Source organism: Perognathus longimembris, chromosome 5, assembly GCF_023159225.1.
Source record: "Perognathus longimembris pacificus isolate PPM17 chromosome 5, ASM2315922v1, whole genome shotgun sequence".
NCBI classification, from domain to species: Eukaryota; Metazoa; Chordata; class Mammalia; order Rodentia; family Heteromyidae; genus Perognathus; species Perognathus longimembris.
Window position 1 is genome coordinate 63,239,079 of NC_063165.1, and position 15,900 is coordinate 63,254,978.

General features: G+C 41.6%; 1 protein-coding gene across 2 annotated transcripts in view; it reads left to right on the forward strand.

The window, feature by feature from the left end:
- Abcc5 (ATP binding cassette subfamily C member 5) overlaps positions 1-15,900 on the forward strand; it is an 86,182-nt gene that overhangs the window by 30,292 nt on the left and 39,990 nt on the right. For both annotated transcript variants that reach the window (XM_048347019.1, XM_048347017.1), the window contains exons 9-11: positions 441-589; positions 1,008-1,115; positions 5,981-6,337. In XM_048347019.1, coding sequence (XP_048202976.1) covers positions 441-589; positions 1,008-1,115; positions 5,981-6,337 — 614 coding nt within the window. The remainder of the gene's footprint in view (positions 1-440; positions 590-1,007; positions 1,116-5,980; positions 6,338-15,900) is intronic.

The following is a 15,900-nucleotide window of genomic DNA, read 5'->3' on the forward strand; positions in this document are numbered from 1 at the left end:
TACTAGGACTTCTTAGGTTTACAGTTCTAGCATCATAAAAACTTTATGAAGTCTTAAAGATTTGAACCCATCACTCCATCTCACATATATGGAACTTTAAGACCTAGGAAACTGCTCATTTTTCCAAGATAACTGTTAGAATAATTCAGCTCTTTACCTTGTTTCCTCCTTCCCTCACACACTTCCTCAACAAGAGTTTGAATTAGCAAATACTTCAGAGAAAAAAAGAGGCCCTGAGTCTAAGCCTCAATAGCCACCCCCTCACCCCTCAATTGACACTCCCTTGTCACCCTTGTATATAAACCTTGTATTTGCATCAGAGGTATTAAAGGGCCATTTTAAAACATAATTGTGGCTAAAGTGAGTCTTACTTGGTGGTGAAGGAGCAAATGTTCCAAGATTTCTTTTGACTCTCTTTGAGGCTTCCTTTCTTTTGGTAGAAATCCGAGAGGAGGAGCGTCGGATATTGGAAAAGGCCGGGTACTTTCAGAGCATCACTGTTGGAGTGGCTCCCATAGTAGTGGTGATCGCCAGTGTAGTGACATTCACCGTTCACATGACTTTGGGCTACGATATGACAGCAGCACAGGTCAGAGAACCCTCAGGAAGGGGAAGTTTTAAAAATATCATATAAGGAGTTGTTCTGGGCCTCTTGTTTGCTGCATTTCAAGGTTCTCCCAAGAACTGTATCTATTTGTGTGTGTAAATGATGAAGCTGAGATGAAAAAGACCAGGGAACCAACTCTTGTGCATAAGTGTATAGGCTACTTGTAGTCGATCTGAGGTTTGGGGGTTTTAATTTTTGGAAATACAAATCAACCACAATACAATCTTTGGTTCAGATTTACTGACAATTTTAGTTGAAAGTCTTATAAAAAACACTACCCTTTACAGAATGTATCTGAAATGTAATTACATTTGCTATTCAAGTTTGCAGTCTTTCTGCTACCTGAAAGGAAATTGGTGAGTGATTGCAGGCTCACTTTCTCTTCTTTTCCAATTTTAAGGCTTTCACGGTGGTGACTGTCTTTAACTCCATGACTTTTGCTTTGAAAGTTACACCATTCTCAGTAAAGTCCCTCTCGGAAGCATCAGTCGCTGTTGACAGATTTAAGGTAAGTTGCTCCTTGCCCCTCCCAGATGTCAAGCTGACCCCACCACAAGTAGTGGCCTCTGTCCCAAGGTGCTCTGAAAGTCACACTGCTCTTTGCTTTGCCTTGTGCCCTTTCACAAAAAAGCAGCAATAAAACAATAAAAGAGACTGAATTAGGGGCTGGGAATAGAGACTGAATTAAGGAATAAGACTAGTTACTTTTTTAACTTAAAGTAAATATTTCCTTTCCTGAATGTTCTGGTTCTGGGCTCAGTGTCCCCTCCCTATAGTGAGCCCCCTTGCCTGGCCCTGACATGGATGTATGTTGTCAGTTAATGTGCCTGATATGGTTTTCTTCCCCTTCTTCCTATCATTTTGATTAATATGCTCTTTTTTGATATTTATTTTTCCTGCTCTGTGATTACTATTCATGATTCAGGGACTGCATTTACTTGGAAGCAGTCATAAAACTAGGTCATATTGAGAAGTACAGCTGAGTGTCAGTTCTTTTCCTTGTAGGTGGTTAGTTGGTCATGTCCTGACTGTGTTCTGTGTGTCTCCAGAATAATACAATTACAATACAAGAGGAGTGTGAGGGGATAAATATTAAAGTGGTTAATATTTAATTACAAAAGTTCACCCACAGAGCAACTCCTTTGCTGCTACTTGTTTTCCTTGGCCAGTGACAGTGCTATAGGAGCAATTTAAGTGGCATAAGAGGTTGAAATTTGAGTGTTTGAAGAAAATAATACTAATATCTTAGGCTCAGGAAAAACCAAATTGGATTTCCCTCTTAAGAAGCTTAGAGCGGGCTGGGGATATGGCCTAGTGGCAAGAGTGCCTGCCTCATATACATGAGGCCCTGGGTTCGATTCCCCAGCACCACATATACAGAAAATGGCCAGAAGTGGCGCTGTGGTTCAAGTGGCAGAGTGCTAGCCTTGAGCAAAAAAAAAAAAAAAGAAGAAGCCAGGGACAGTGCACGGGCCCTGAGTCCAAGCCCCAGGACTGGCCAAAAAAAAAAAAAAAAGCTTAGAGCCTGGTTTGGTAGCACATAGTTGTAATCCTAGCTGGTAGAGGTGGCGGTAGAAGGATCATGTCCAAAAACAGCCTGAGCAAAAGCATAAGACCACATATGAAAAACAATTTTAAAACAGAACCAAGTGACTTAGGGACATGGCTCAAGTGCTTGCCAGTCACAAGTCCCCATGTTTTGCTAAACCCACAATATGCAGTCATGGAAGGAAGCAAATGTTTTAACAAATTGGAAAGTTCTCCCAATTTGTTCCTGTATCCTCATCAGTGAACAGATTTGGGTAGATTTTGGGTGAAGAAGTGAGTATAATCATTGTCTTTCAGTCTTGCCACTTACTAATGAGAACTTGCATTAGCCGGTGATATTTTGCATCATAGTTCCTTCTTCTGTCCAGAAAGTGTCAGAGTTAATAATAGAAGCAAAATCACCCTTCATTTTATGCCACGTGAAACTTTAGTCCCGTTTAGCTTATGTCTCTTGGCACTATGTGGTGGTGTTTTGTTTCCTTTTTTACATGTGTGGCCCAGGATAACTAGTATTTATCACCTAATACTTCCCCAGCTACAACTGGGGAAGCTGTTTCTTTCTTACTGTCTTCTGGTGCTTATTAATTAGAATAACATTGACTTCACTAGGATTTAAGAGGGAAGGAGCTGTATTTTAGATGTAAAGAAACAATTTATTATGAATATTTCTGCTTTATTTTGGAGGAACTTCTGAGGGAACCTTTTGAAAACATTCACAAACTGTTCCTGAGATTTTATTCACCTCAAAAGTATCTGCTCCTGCATTATTTTCTAGAAGATGCATCAGAGAATAGGATAAGACTTCCCTCTTTGATTTATTGTATGGTGGGAATTCATAGAAATTTCGTGAAGGTGCTGTGCCCTCTGAATTCGCATCATCACCATTCCCTCCTCCAAGTGGAGTTAGGGACCTAAGAGACAAGCAAGGGTGGTCTTTGTCTCTGGCCTGTCTTCCTTGCAGGAGAGCTTGTTAATTCCTCTTGAGTAGTATGGATAAAAGGCAGAAAAAAAGAATGATGACTAATAGACATGACTTATAGACAGTGTGGATTTGCTGTGCTGATTGTTTCCAGTGTAAGACTGCAAATAAATATCAAAAACAGGATTTAGCTGGGTGCCAGTGGCTCAACACTTGTAATCCTGGCTACTCAGAAGGCTGAGATCTGAGGACTAGGGTCCAAAGCCAGCCTGGGCAGGAAAGTCCATGAGACTTTTTTTCTCTAATTAACCACTAAAAAATCAGAAGCAGAGCTATGCCTCAAGTGATAGGGAAGTAGCCATGAGCAAAAAAGCTCAAGGACATCACCTGAGTTTAGGTGAGTTCAAGTCCCAGCTCTGAGTTCAAGTCCTAGGACCTGCAGTAGAAAAAAATATATAGTATATGTTCAGGTGTGGTGCATGCCTGTGAGGCTGTGAGGCTGACACAGGAAGATTGTAACCCAGACCAAACTGGGCTACATAGTGAAACCCTGTCTCAAAAAAGAAAACATGGCTCAAGTGCTTGCCAGGCCAGTGGCTCAGGCCTGTGATTCTGACTACTCAAGAGGCAGAAATCTGAGGATTGCAGTTTGAAGCCAGCCCATGAGACTCTTATCTCCAGTAAACTACTCCAAAAGGCTAGAAATGGCTCTGTGGCTCAAATGGTACAGTGTGATCCTTGAGCAAAAGAAGCTTGCTCAAAGACAGCACCCAGGCTGGGAGTTCAAGCCCTGGCAAACAAAAACAACCCACTTCACAAACTGCTTGATTAAATACTGCATAGAACTTACTAGTACTGAAAAAGTATTTGTTGTTTATCAGACTACAAATTTAACTGAGTGTTTTGTATTTTATCTGACAACCTTGTGCTATTCCCTAGGTACATTCTGATTTGATTCTTGTGGTAAATTAAAGGGTTTTGATTATTATGCCCAGTAGTAAAAATATGGTTTATGGTTTGTGTATCTCTAAAATAAGGTTGTCCAGTGGGTATAAGGAGCAGGAAGCTCTTGTCTTCCTCAGCTATCAGGGCAGGATGACCTGAACCTGAAACTCCTGGAGGAAGGCAGGGCCATGGGGAGTGGGAAGGAAACATGGGGAAAGAGCTATGCAAACTGACGGGCAATAGTGTAGTAATAGTCACGGGGTTCTAAACAGTCTTCATCTTTTTAATAGGTTTTTAGGGTCGTGAACTGGGAAATTCTTGTACTTTGAGTCCGTGAGAGTGATAAAAATATTTGACATGTTATTCCCACCTCACTCTCAGGAAGGCTACAAGCACATGAGTCCCACAGAAAGGAGGGACTGCATTTTAGATTGGCCAAGAGTGAAGATTATTTAGGAAATTTAGAAACAAAACACTCTGGGAAGCTTAGAGGTTAAGGGAGGAAAAGAGCAAGCTTAGTTTAGATCAAGAGAATAGGAAAGGGGTTTACTTCCTGTATATTTTATAGCACTTTACTGTAAACTTTAAAGTGGTTAAAGGATCCCAGTAAGTTCATTAGCATATGGGGGAAAGGGCTAGTTTTTAATGTAAGACAACTACTTACTGTTTCTGAGTTCATTAGAGGAAATTCACCTCAATCCTGGGGGATTATCTGAGGCAGATTTTTGAAAATAGCGTCAAAATCACTCAGTCGTGATCCTAAAAGTCATCTTTTCTCTGAAGATTTTCTAATACTTTTTTGGGTTTTTTTGCAATTCCAGGGGCTTGAACTCAGGGCCTGGGCTCTGTCCCTGAGCCTTTCTATGCTCAAGGCTATACTACTTGAGCCACAGCACCACTTCTGGCTTTTTCTGTTTATGTGGTACTGAGGAGTCACACCCCGGGCTTCATGCATGCTAGGCAAGCACCTACCACTAAGCCACAGTCCCTGCCCTTCTAACACTTTAAAATTACATTTTAAAAATCATTCTGAGCATTCTGTAAAGATTACTGCTTTAAGAGAGGAAGTCAGAAGTCCAAATCTTATAGGAAAGTTCTGGGCTTTGGTTTACTCTGGTCACTATTTTGGATCTAATCTCAAAGACACTTCCCTCTTCACACACCCTATTTTCCTTCCCTTTAACATAACTCAGTGGACTTGGGATGTGTGGAGGAAAGTGTTCTTTTTTTTTTTTCCTGTCTGAACTCAGCCTGGGCACTGTGCTTTTGTGCTCAAGGTTAGCACTCTGCCACTTTTAGCCACAGTGCACTTCCTGTACTCTGATGGTTATTTGGAGATAAAAGTCTCATGGACTTTCCTGCCTGGGCTGGCTTTGAACCACAACAAAGCCCCTCAGATCTCAGTCTCCAAAGTAGCTAGGATTATAGGCATGAGCCATTGGTGCCCAGCCTAAGAGGTGTTAAGGAGATACTTCCTACCCTTTGTGTTCACACAGGCCTGTTCCTTAGACCTTTTCTTCTCCTAGCCACCTGAGCCTGGTGCAGTCTTAGGTCAGCCTGTCTTAATAGCTAAGTCTGTGCTGATAGTGCCAGGCTTTGAATAAAGTTTGGGGTTCTGCAGGAGGGTCTGGAGGGAAAATACAAGGGAGCAGGTACAGAAAAGAGGGTCAGGGTACAAGTAGGGTTTCCAGTTTACTACTCAGCAGCTTATGAGCAAAAATAAGAGGTTTCATAGTAATTAGTTAAATGTCCTTGATCCATTAGTATGTAACAGTATAGAGGGCTGGACAAGGCCCCTATACCTCCAGAGGCAAGGCTTCACTAATGAGCTACTTTTGCCCTTCAGCTTCCTTCCACTGTATAGCCTGATGTGTTTTGCTTCGTGAGTGTTCGCCCTAGGCTTGTCTCCCTGGTCTTGATCCAGTGTCTCATCTTTGCACCTCTCTCACAACTCCTATCAGAGTTTGTTTCTAATGGAAGAGGTTCACATGATTAAGAACAAACCAGCCAGTCCTCACATCAAGATAGAGATGAAAAATGCCACCTTGGCGTGGGACTCTTCTCACTCCAGTATCCAGAATTCACCCAAGCTGACTCCCAAAATGAAAAAAGACAAGAAGGCTTCCAGGGGCAAGAAAGAGAAGGTGAGGCAGCTGCAGCGCACCGAGCATCAGGCAGTACTGGCGGAGCAGAAGGGCCACCTCCTCCTGGACAATGATGAGCGCCCCAGCCCTGATGAGGAAGAAGGCAAGCACATCCACCTGGGGAGCCTGCGCCTGCAGAGGACGCTGTACAGCATCGACTTGCAAATAGAAGAGGTGAGCTGCCTGCCTTCCTCTGCTATGCCACCCCATTCTCATCTGGCAAGGGTAGGCAGTTGCCATTCCTTTTAGCAAAATACTCTGTGGCTATGAGTGATTTGGGACCAAAGAGCAGTTAAGTCAGCTCTAATTCCAAAGGAATTACGTAATCATTTGACAGCAGAATTAATAACCACTGTTGTGAGATGCTCCTATTGCAAACAAGATAATGAAGAATTCAAGTGACTTTTTCAGGATCCAACTTTGTATTGCAGTTTCTGGCTATTAGAGTTGTCTGAGATACTGTAATTATTTCTTGTGGCCTAATTCTGTGTTCTACACTCCTTATTACAACAGGCTGTGCACCACACCAAACTGGGCATATAATGGGAATTCCCAGAGCCGTTCTTGTCAACACTATGTATTTTTAGTAGAAGTGATGAGTTCTTTTTTTTTTTTAAGTTTTTATTATAAAACTGATGTACATAGAGGTTACAGTTTCATACGTTAGGCATTGGATACATTTCTTGTACTCTTTGTTACCTTGTCCCTCATACCCCCCTCCTCCCCCCCTTTCTCTTCCACCCCCCCCCCCGATGTGTTCAGTTCACTTACACCAAACAGTTTTGCATGTATTGCTTTTGTAGTTGTTTCTCTTTTTTTTACCCTGTGTCTCTCAAATTTGGTATTCCCTTTGAATTTCCTACTTCCAATACCCATAAACACTGTTTCCAATATACTCAGATAAGATTACAGCGATAGGGTAAGTACAACCACAGGAAGGTGATACAAGAACATCATCAATAATAAAAGCTACAGATAAACATAGGACGTTGAAAGTAGTTACAACTGTGATATAACAGTTGTTTCCACAACATGGAGTTCATTTCTCTTAGCATCATCTTATGTGTTCATAAGGGTATAGCTATTGGGCCTTTTGATGCTCTATTATGAATTGCCTAAACCCGTACTAATTATTCCCAATAAGGGAGACCATAGAGTCCATGTTTCTTTGGGTCTGGCTCACTTCACTTAGTATAATTTTTTCCAAGTCCTTCCATTTCCTTACAAATGGGGCAATGTCATTCTTTCTGATAGAGACATAAAATTCCATTGTGTATATGTACCACATTTTCCTGATCCATTCGTCTACTGAGGGGCATCTGGGTTGGTTCCAGATTCTCGCTATGACAAATTGTGCTGCGATGAACATTGTTGTGCTGGTGGCATTACTGTGATTTTGTTTGTGGGCTTTTGGATAGATACCCAAAAGTGGGGCTGCTGGGTCATAGGGGAGTTCTATATTTAGCCTTCTGAGGAATCTCCATACTGCTTGCCAGAGTGGCTGAACCAGTTTACATTCCCACCAACAATGAAGTAGGGTTCCCTTTTGGCCACATCCCCTCCAACAATTGTTATTGTTAGTTTTCTTGATATATGACATTCTTGCTGGGGTGAGATGGAATCTCAATGTTGTTTTGATTTGCATTTCCTTTATGGCCAGTGATGTAGAGCATTTTTTCATATGTCTCTTGGCCATTCTCATTTCATCATCAGAGAAGTCTTTTTGTAGGTCTTTAGCCCACTTGATGAGGGGGCTATTGGTTCTTTGCGGTTTTGTTTTGGAAGAAGGTAGTTTTTTTAGTTTTGCATATATTTTAGAGATGAGGCCTTTGTCTGTTGAATGTCGGGTAAAGATCTTCTCCGTCTGTGGACTTTCTGTTTATCTTGCGAGCTATGTCCTTTGCCGTGCAGAAGCTCTGCAGTTTGATGCAGTCCCATTTGTCCAACCTTTCTTTGATTTGTAGCCTTTCTGGGTCTTTGTTAAGGAAGTTCCATCCTGCACCAAGGAGCCCAAGTGTTTCTCCGACTCCTTCCTTTAGTGTTTTCAGGGTGTGCTTTGATTTCAAGGTCTTTAATCCATTTGGAATTGAGTTTGGTGCAGGGTGATATATAAGGATCTAGTTTTAGTTTGTTGCATGTGTTGAGCCAGTTTTGCCAGCACCACTTGTTAAAGAGGCTATCTTTCTTCCATACTATTGTTTTAGCTCCTTTATCAAAGATTAAGTAGGCGTAGTTCTGTGGGTTCATTTCTGGGTCTTCAATTCTGTTCCATTGGTCTTCAGGCCTGTTCCGGTGCCAATACCAAGCTGTTTTTATTACTATAGCTTTATAATACAACTTGAAGTTGGGTATTGTAATTCCTCCAGCACTGTTCTTTCTGCTTAGGAGTGTTTTTGCTATCCTAGGTCTTTTATTGTTCCATATGAATTTCTGGATTGCTTCCTCTATTTCATTAAAGAATGGTGTTGGGATATTAATGGGTATTGCATTGAATTTGTACATAGCCTTTGGCAATATTGCCATTTTGATTATATTAATCCTCCCAATCCAGGAGCATGGGAGGTTTTTCCATTTTCTTAGTTCTGACTTAATTTCATTTTTCAAGCTTTTAAAGTTCTCATCAAAAAGGTCTTTCACTTCTTTGGTTAAGGTTATTCCTAGGTAATTTACGTTTTGGGGGGCTATTGCAAAAGGAGTTGCTTTCCTGATTTCAGCCTCGATCTTCGGGTTGTTAGCATAGAGAAAGGCCATTGATTTTTGAAGGTTTATTTTATATCCTGCAACTTTGCCAAAGTTTTGGATCAGCTCTAGTAGCTTGGGGGTAGAGTCTATAAGATTCTTTAGGTATAGGATCATGTCATCTGCGAAGAGAGAAAGTTTAACTTCATCTTTTCCTATTTGGATCCCCTTTATATTTTCTTCTTGCCTAATTGCTCTGGCTAGGAATTCTAGTACTATGTTGAAGAGCAGGGGAGAGAGTGGACATCCCTGCCTTGTTCCTGATTTTAAAGGGAATGGCTTTAGTTTTTCACCATTTAGAGTTATGCTTGCTGTTGGTTTGTCATAAACTGCCTTGATTATATTCAGGAATGTTCCCTGGAATCCCAGTTTTTCCAGGGCTTTTAGCATAAATGGGTGCTGGATTTTATCGAACGCTTTTTCCGCATCCAGAGATAAAACCATGTGGTTCTTTAGCTTGCTCCGGTTGATGTGTTGAGTTACATTAATTGACTTGCATATAGTAAACCAGCTTTGCATCCCTGGGATGAATCCAGTTTGATCGTGGTATATGATTTTTTTGATGACCTGTTGAAGTCGATTGGCCAGAATTTTGTTGAGAATTTTTGCATCTATGTTCATCAGGGAGATTGGTCTGTAGTCCTCTTTCCATGATGAGTCTCTGCCTGGTTTGGGGATGAGGGTTATACTGGCTTCATAAAATGAGTCTGGTAGTGAACGTTCTCTTTCAATTTCATTGAAGAGTTTGAGAAATATTGGTGTGAGTTCTGTTTTGAAGGCCTTGTAGAATTCTGCAGTGAATCCGTCTGGACCTGGGCTTTTCTTGGATGGGAGATCATTTATTGCCGTTTCTATTTCAATACTGGACATGGGTCGGTTTAGAAGGTTTAAATCTTCATGGTTGAGTTTGGGGGTATCAAATTTTTCTAGGAAATCATCCATTTCTTCCAAGTTCTCGAATTTGTTGGCATAAAGGTTTGCAAAATAGTCCCTTATTATTTTATGAATTTCTGTTATTTCTGTGGTGTTGTTACCTGTTTCATCTCTTATCTTGTTTATTTGAGTGTGCTGCCTTCGTTTTTTGGTCAGGTTTGCCAGGGGTCTGTCTATCTTGTTGATTTTTTCAAAGAACCAACTCTTTGTGTTGTTGATTCTTTCGATGGTTTTTTTCGCCTCTAATTGATTTAATTCTGATTTGATTTTAATTATTTGCTTCCGTCTATTGACTTGGGGTTTGGCTTGCTGTTCTCTCTCCAGAAAATTACGGTGTTTCTTTAAATTATTCAGTTGCTGTTTCTCCAGTTTGTTGATGTATGTACTCAGAGATATAAATTTTCCTCTGAGTACTGCCTTTGCTGTGTCCCAAAGGAGCTGGTACTTTGTGTCCTCAACTTGGTTGAAGTCCATAAACATTTGAATTTCCGTTTTAATTTCTTCAATGACCCACTGATGGTTCAGCACTGTGTTCTTTAGTCTCCATGAATTGTGGGATTTTCTGTGGTGGCTGATTGAGTTGAGCTCTAATTTTATTCCATTGTGGTCTGAGAGAATGCAGGGAATGGTTTTGATACTTCTGAATTTGTACAGATTTTCTTTGTGCCCTAAGATGTGATCTATTTTGGAGAATGTTCCATGTGCTGCCGAAAAGAACGTGTATTCTGTCCTTGCTGGGTGGAATATTCTGTAGATGTCGATTAAGTCTAGTTGGTCTATGCAATTGTTTAGTTCTGTGGTTTCTTTGTTCAGTTTTTGGCGTGTTGATCTGTCCAGAGGTGATAGTAGAGTGTTAAAGTCCCCAACTATCAATGTGTTTGGGTCTATGAATGTTTTTAGAGCCAGTAGTGTTTGTTTGATGAAGTTGGGTGCTCCTGCATTTGGTGTGTAGATATTTAGGATGGTTATTTCTTCCTGTTGGAGAGATCCTTTTACTAGTATGTAGTAACCTTCTTTGTCTCTTCTTACCTTTTTTAATTTGAAGTCAATGTTGTCTGATACTAGGATTGCAACTCCAGCCCGCTTATGGGGGCCATTTGCTTGATAGATTTGTTTCCAGCCTTTCACTTTTAGAAGATGTTTACTTTTGCTGGATAGATGTGTCTCTTGGAGGCAGCAGAAAGATGGATCTTGATTTTTGATCCAACTTATGAGCCTATGTCGTTTGATTGGAGAATTAAGTCCATTAATGTTGACAGTTAGGATTGAGAGATGATAGTTTGTTCCTTTCACTATCACTATCTTGTTTAAAGCTGTGTCTTCCCATTTCTTGATCTAGTGTTTACTAATTAGGGTTCATTTCTCTGTCTGTGTTGGGATCTTGATTATTTTCCCTGTATATTACATCTTTAAGGATTTTGTGTAAAGCTGGTTTGGTGGAGATATATTGTTTCAGTTTTTCCTTATTGTGGAAGACTTTTATTTGACCTTCAGCTATGAAGGAGAGTTTGGCTGGGTACAGAATTCTTGGTTGGTAGTTATTTTTATTTAGAGTTTGGTATACTTCATTCCAGGCTCTCCTTGCTTTCATGGTCTCTGCTGAGAAGTCTGGAGTAATTCTGATTGCTTTTCCTTTATATGTGATTGTTTTCTTTGCCCTAACAGCTTTGAGTATTTTTTCCTTGCACTCTGCTGAAGCTGTTTTGATCACAATGTGTCGGTGGGACGTCCTATTCTGGTCTGGTCGATTTGGGGTTCTAAATGCTTCTTGTATCTGTATAGGCCTTTCCTTCTGGATGTTTGGGAAGTTCTCAGCTAATATTCTGTTAAATAGGTTGCCTATCCCATTAACCTCTTTCTCCAAGTTTTCCTCAATACCTATTATCCTTAAATTGGGCTTCCTGATTGTGTCTTGAATCTTCTGTAGCGATCTGTTTTGTTGCTTGGACTGGATTTGTATTGATTTTTGATCTTTCTCCATAGAATCTAAGGAATCTCCAGCTCCTGAGATTCGATCCTCTGCTTCAGTTAGTCGGGACTGTAAGCTAGCTACTTGATTTTGAATCTCTTTTCCTTCTGACTGGTCTTTCCTGATGAATTCCATGTCATTTCTTAGGTCCTGTATGGACTTCTTTACTTCATTAACTTCATTACTTTGGTTTTGAGTGTTGTCTCTCAAATCTTTAAGCTGGGTAGCTATCTTTTCATTTGACTCTTGAAGCTCATTTATCTTTCTATTTGTGGATGCCATGAAATTCTCCATTAATTTTTGCTTTGCCTCCTCACGCTCTAACATAATTTACTGAAGAGATTCAAACTTTTCATTTATCATGTTTATCAGTAGACTTTGTAGAGCATTTTGGGGGTTTTCTTCTATGTTTTTGATTGACTGCTCTGCTTCCTGCTTGTTTTGAGTGGGGGATAAGACTTCATTGTTTGCCATCTTTCTTGTGTTTCTTCTGCCCATTTGAATTGGGAATGCCAGTCTACCAGCACCTGTGAGCACCTTTTAAGACCCAAAGCAGCCCTTGCCAAGCACTTTTGTGTAAATCTTACAGTTTCACAATTATATACAGATAATTTGCATACCTGTCTATAAAGTTAGATTTGGTGTTCCTAGAGAATACAATTTCAATATAACAACTGATCCTGGGCCCTGTATTCAGTAGTTACTTATTTACTGTTACAACCCTATACACAATTCTTGTTTTTATATTAAGTTCTTTTAGGACTGTCTTTCTCTAAGAACCCCCTTGATTCACTCATATTAAGCTGGGATACCCTCTATCCAATAACCAGGAGTCAGTGCAACCTGGAGGTCCAGGCAGTAAGTCTGGAGGGTAAGTTGGAGGTAGTAAAGAGAATAGAGTAAAATGTATTGGGGGGGGGGGTGATTTTGGTTTAGTTTCAGTGATGTGGAAATGTGGAGAAGAGTAGAATCAGTAGAAAGAACAAGGTTAAAATGACAGACACTGGAGAGTTAGCAGAAAAGAGTGGAGGTGTTATTCATAGGAAAGTAATTTTTAAAGGAAGAGAACGTAACGAGAGAAATAAATTAAAAATACTAGAAGACAGATACATAAAACAGAGAAAAATTATTTTAAAAAGAAGAAAAAGTAAATAAAAAGGAAAATAACAGAAAAGGAACAACCCAAACAAATAAACACAAAACAACTTGATAAAACAAACCGGTAAAAATGGAAAACAAACAAACAAATAAAAAACAAACAACGAAAACAACCAATGATGTCTCAGATGTGAAGAAATTAAAAAGAAAATTTTTAAAAAGTTAAAAAAACATGTTTGACAAGAAAAAAAAAAAAAAAAAAAAAGAGTCCTCCTTGTTTGGGTGGTTTCTCCCCAGTCTCTGGTTTGCCTGCAATGGTCTGCAGTCTATTTTCCTGATTGGCTGGTTTGACTTGATTTCAGTTGGCAAGGGGTGGATCTGTTCTGACCCTTCTCCCGTTGGTGCAATCGTGGGTCTCTGAGGTTCACAAAGCTTGCAGGCAGGCCTTGGGCGTCCTCTGTAGATGGGGACGTGAGCAGTCTCAGGAACTGTGGTTCCTCTGTCTGCTGTGGGGCCGCTGCGTTTGATGCCTGGACTTGACTAGGCTGTGAACTCAGCAGGGAGGGGCGCCCCTGGCCTGTTTTGCTCGGCTGAGAGTTGCTTGCCTGAGGGAGGCGGCCTCCTTGGCATAGGTGGGTATGGAATGCAGCTGCGTTTTGGGCTGGGAATTAGCTTCCTCTGTGACGGGCCCGTTTAGCTGTCCCAGGAACTGTTTGTTCCTCCCTCTGGTGTTTCCGTACCCCCGGTAGCTGCTTGCAGCTTTTGCTTTAAATTTAGAAATTCTGGTGGGCAGGGCGGGGCATCTCTGGCTCAGCCGTGGACCAGGACTCGCCTCCCATCAAGGCAGGGGGCGTTCTTCTGGGCGGAGCTGGTTCTCACTGATTCCGCCCCTCCTGCCCTTTTCAAAGATGGCTTTTTTGACCTCGCTTTTCCCAGGCCCGCTTCAGTTCCAATCTGGTCTGACCCTATGTCAGTGGCAAAGATGGCGCTTTGCTCTGGCGGTGGGGACAGGGATGCCTTCCAGAAGCTGGTCTCTGGGCACGAGTGAGAATATCGTTCGTGGGATACTCACGCTGTCTCTGCGGTGTCAGGTCGTCCGTGCTCAGCCGCCGATAGGAGTATTTCTCGCAGGTCTACACTGAGCGCTTTAGCTGCACGAAGTGCGGGGGGGGGGGGGGGGGGCTGTGCCGAGCACAGTGCCGGAGTCGGCACTGGCGCAGCGGCGGGATGCCGCCCGGAGCTCAAATCTGTGTTTTCAGACGAACAAAGTCGATTTTTTCCTACCTGGTCAGAATCCCTGTACTGTTAGAACTTACTTTGGCTGTCTTTCTAGGAGTAAAAGTTTCTATGGGGTGAGAAAATTACGATATCGGAGGGAGCTCTGCTAGGGCTCTGCTTGTCCTCCGCCGTCTTCCCCGAGAACCGTGATGAGTTCTTTTGATATATGATGTCACAGAACTGGACTCAGACCTGAGACTAGACTAGAGGGCTGTTCTACTCAAGAGCTGCCCAATATGTGCTCATTCATTTGTCACTCTTTTCTTAAAGTGTCTCTTTATGGCAGGTGCTAGGGTGGGACTGGGAATAGAGCAAAAACTCACCCTCCTAGAGCCTCCATTCTCATGGGCAAAGATAAGGCATGAAGAAATGAACTTGATCGTATTTCAGATTGTAGAAAAGAGTGCAGGGACAGAGACAGTTCTGACAGTCTCAAGAACTTACCTTATTTGAAAATATTTCAACAGAGAGCAAGCCACCTAGTAGCTGGGGAAAGAAGAGCATTTCCTGCTGAAGAGCAGAAGAACAAATACCCCCCAAATCTGTTGTTTGCAGGATAGTGAAGCCAGAGTGAGTGTGGGAGAGTAAAGAGCAGGCGTGAAGGAAGGAAAGCAGGGAGGAGGGTGTGAGTTCCTTCAACTACACTCTGGCCTTGCCCTGGAAGGGAAGAGAAGCAATAGAGTTCTTAGAGAGATAGCCTAGCTGCTAGATTCAGAAGAGTATAGGGAGAAAGAAAAGGAAGTAAGGAGAACAGTTGGGAATGTGTTAATACAGTGCAAAAAGAGAGAGAAGGGGATGTCTTGAGCCGTGGGTGGTGGTTTGGGAGGTGGCCAGAAGTGCTTGTCTGTGTAGTCTAGGTTCTGTGCACTGGATATTGATATCAGTGGCTGACTATAGAGACATGTCAGGCAAATTCAGACCTAGACTGAGGACAGATCAGAAAGCTTCCTGCTCTTGACAGTCATAGCATGAAGGGGAGAGTGTTGTGAGACCACCTAAATAAAACTTGATGAATGCCCATTATTCAAGTACCCTTGACCCAGTTTTTACCTTGCCCCTAACAACAGGCTTCCTCTTTAATAACTACTATCATCAAGGCAGCTCTGTTACATCACTAATTAAAATTACTCCTTTTATCCAGCTGAAACCTACTCTTGAGTCTGCCCTTTAGAACCTAGATACCTGGCAAACTGTTAGCCATTTGAAGAAATGTCTGGCAATTTCTCACTGGGCCCTCTATACAGAGGAAGGGCTAGGAAAGCAGTATTTGTGGATTGTCTTCTATGCACTTGGAACTTTGTATTGGGTCTAGTCACAGCATTTCTTTGTATAAACCTTACTAACTTGGGCAGAGGTTGAACTATGTGACTTGACCTCCTCCTCATTACCACCAGGCAATTGCTTTTCAAATTCATAGACCATGCCCAAACTGTTCTTTGTCTAATATTTTAACTGCACTGTATTTGATTCTGTAGTAACTTCTTCTTCTGATATCAGTGTCCAGTAAGGAAAGCAGATAAGCACAGTATGTGTTTGAGTAACAAGGCCATGGTCACAATTAGCAGGTGTTGATGAAGTTGGAATTCTAGTCATGTCCTGTTTGCTCTCAGAGTCTGTGCTCCTTCATACCTACTCTGCCTGCCTGCCTGCCTGCCTTCCTCAGGGGCTTTGGGCTACATAGTACTGCCAAACAAGTGATCCTTTTAAAGTCATCCATCTG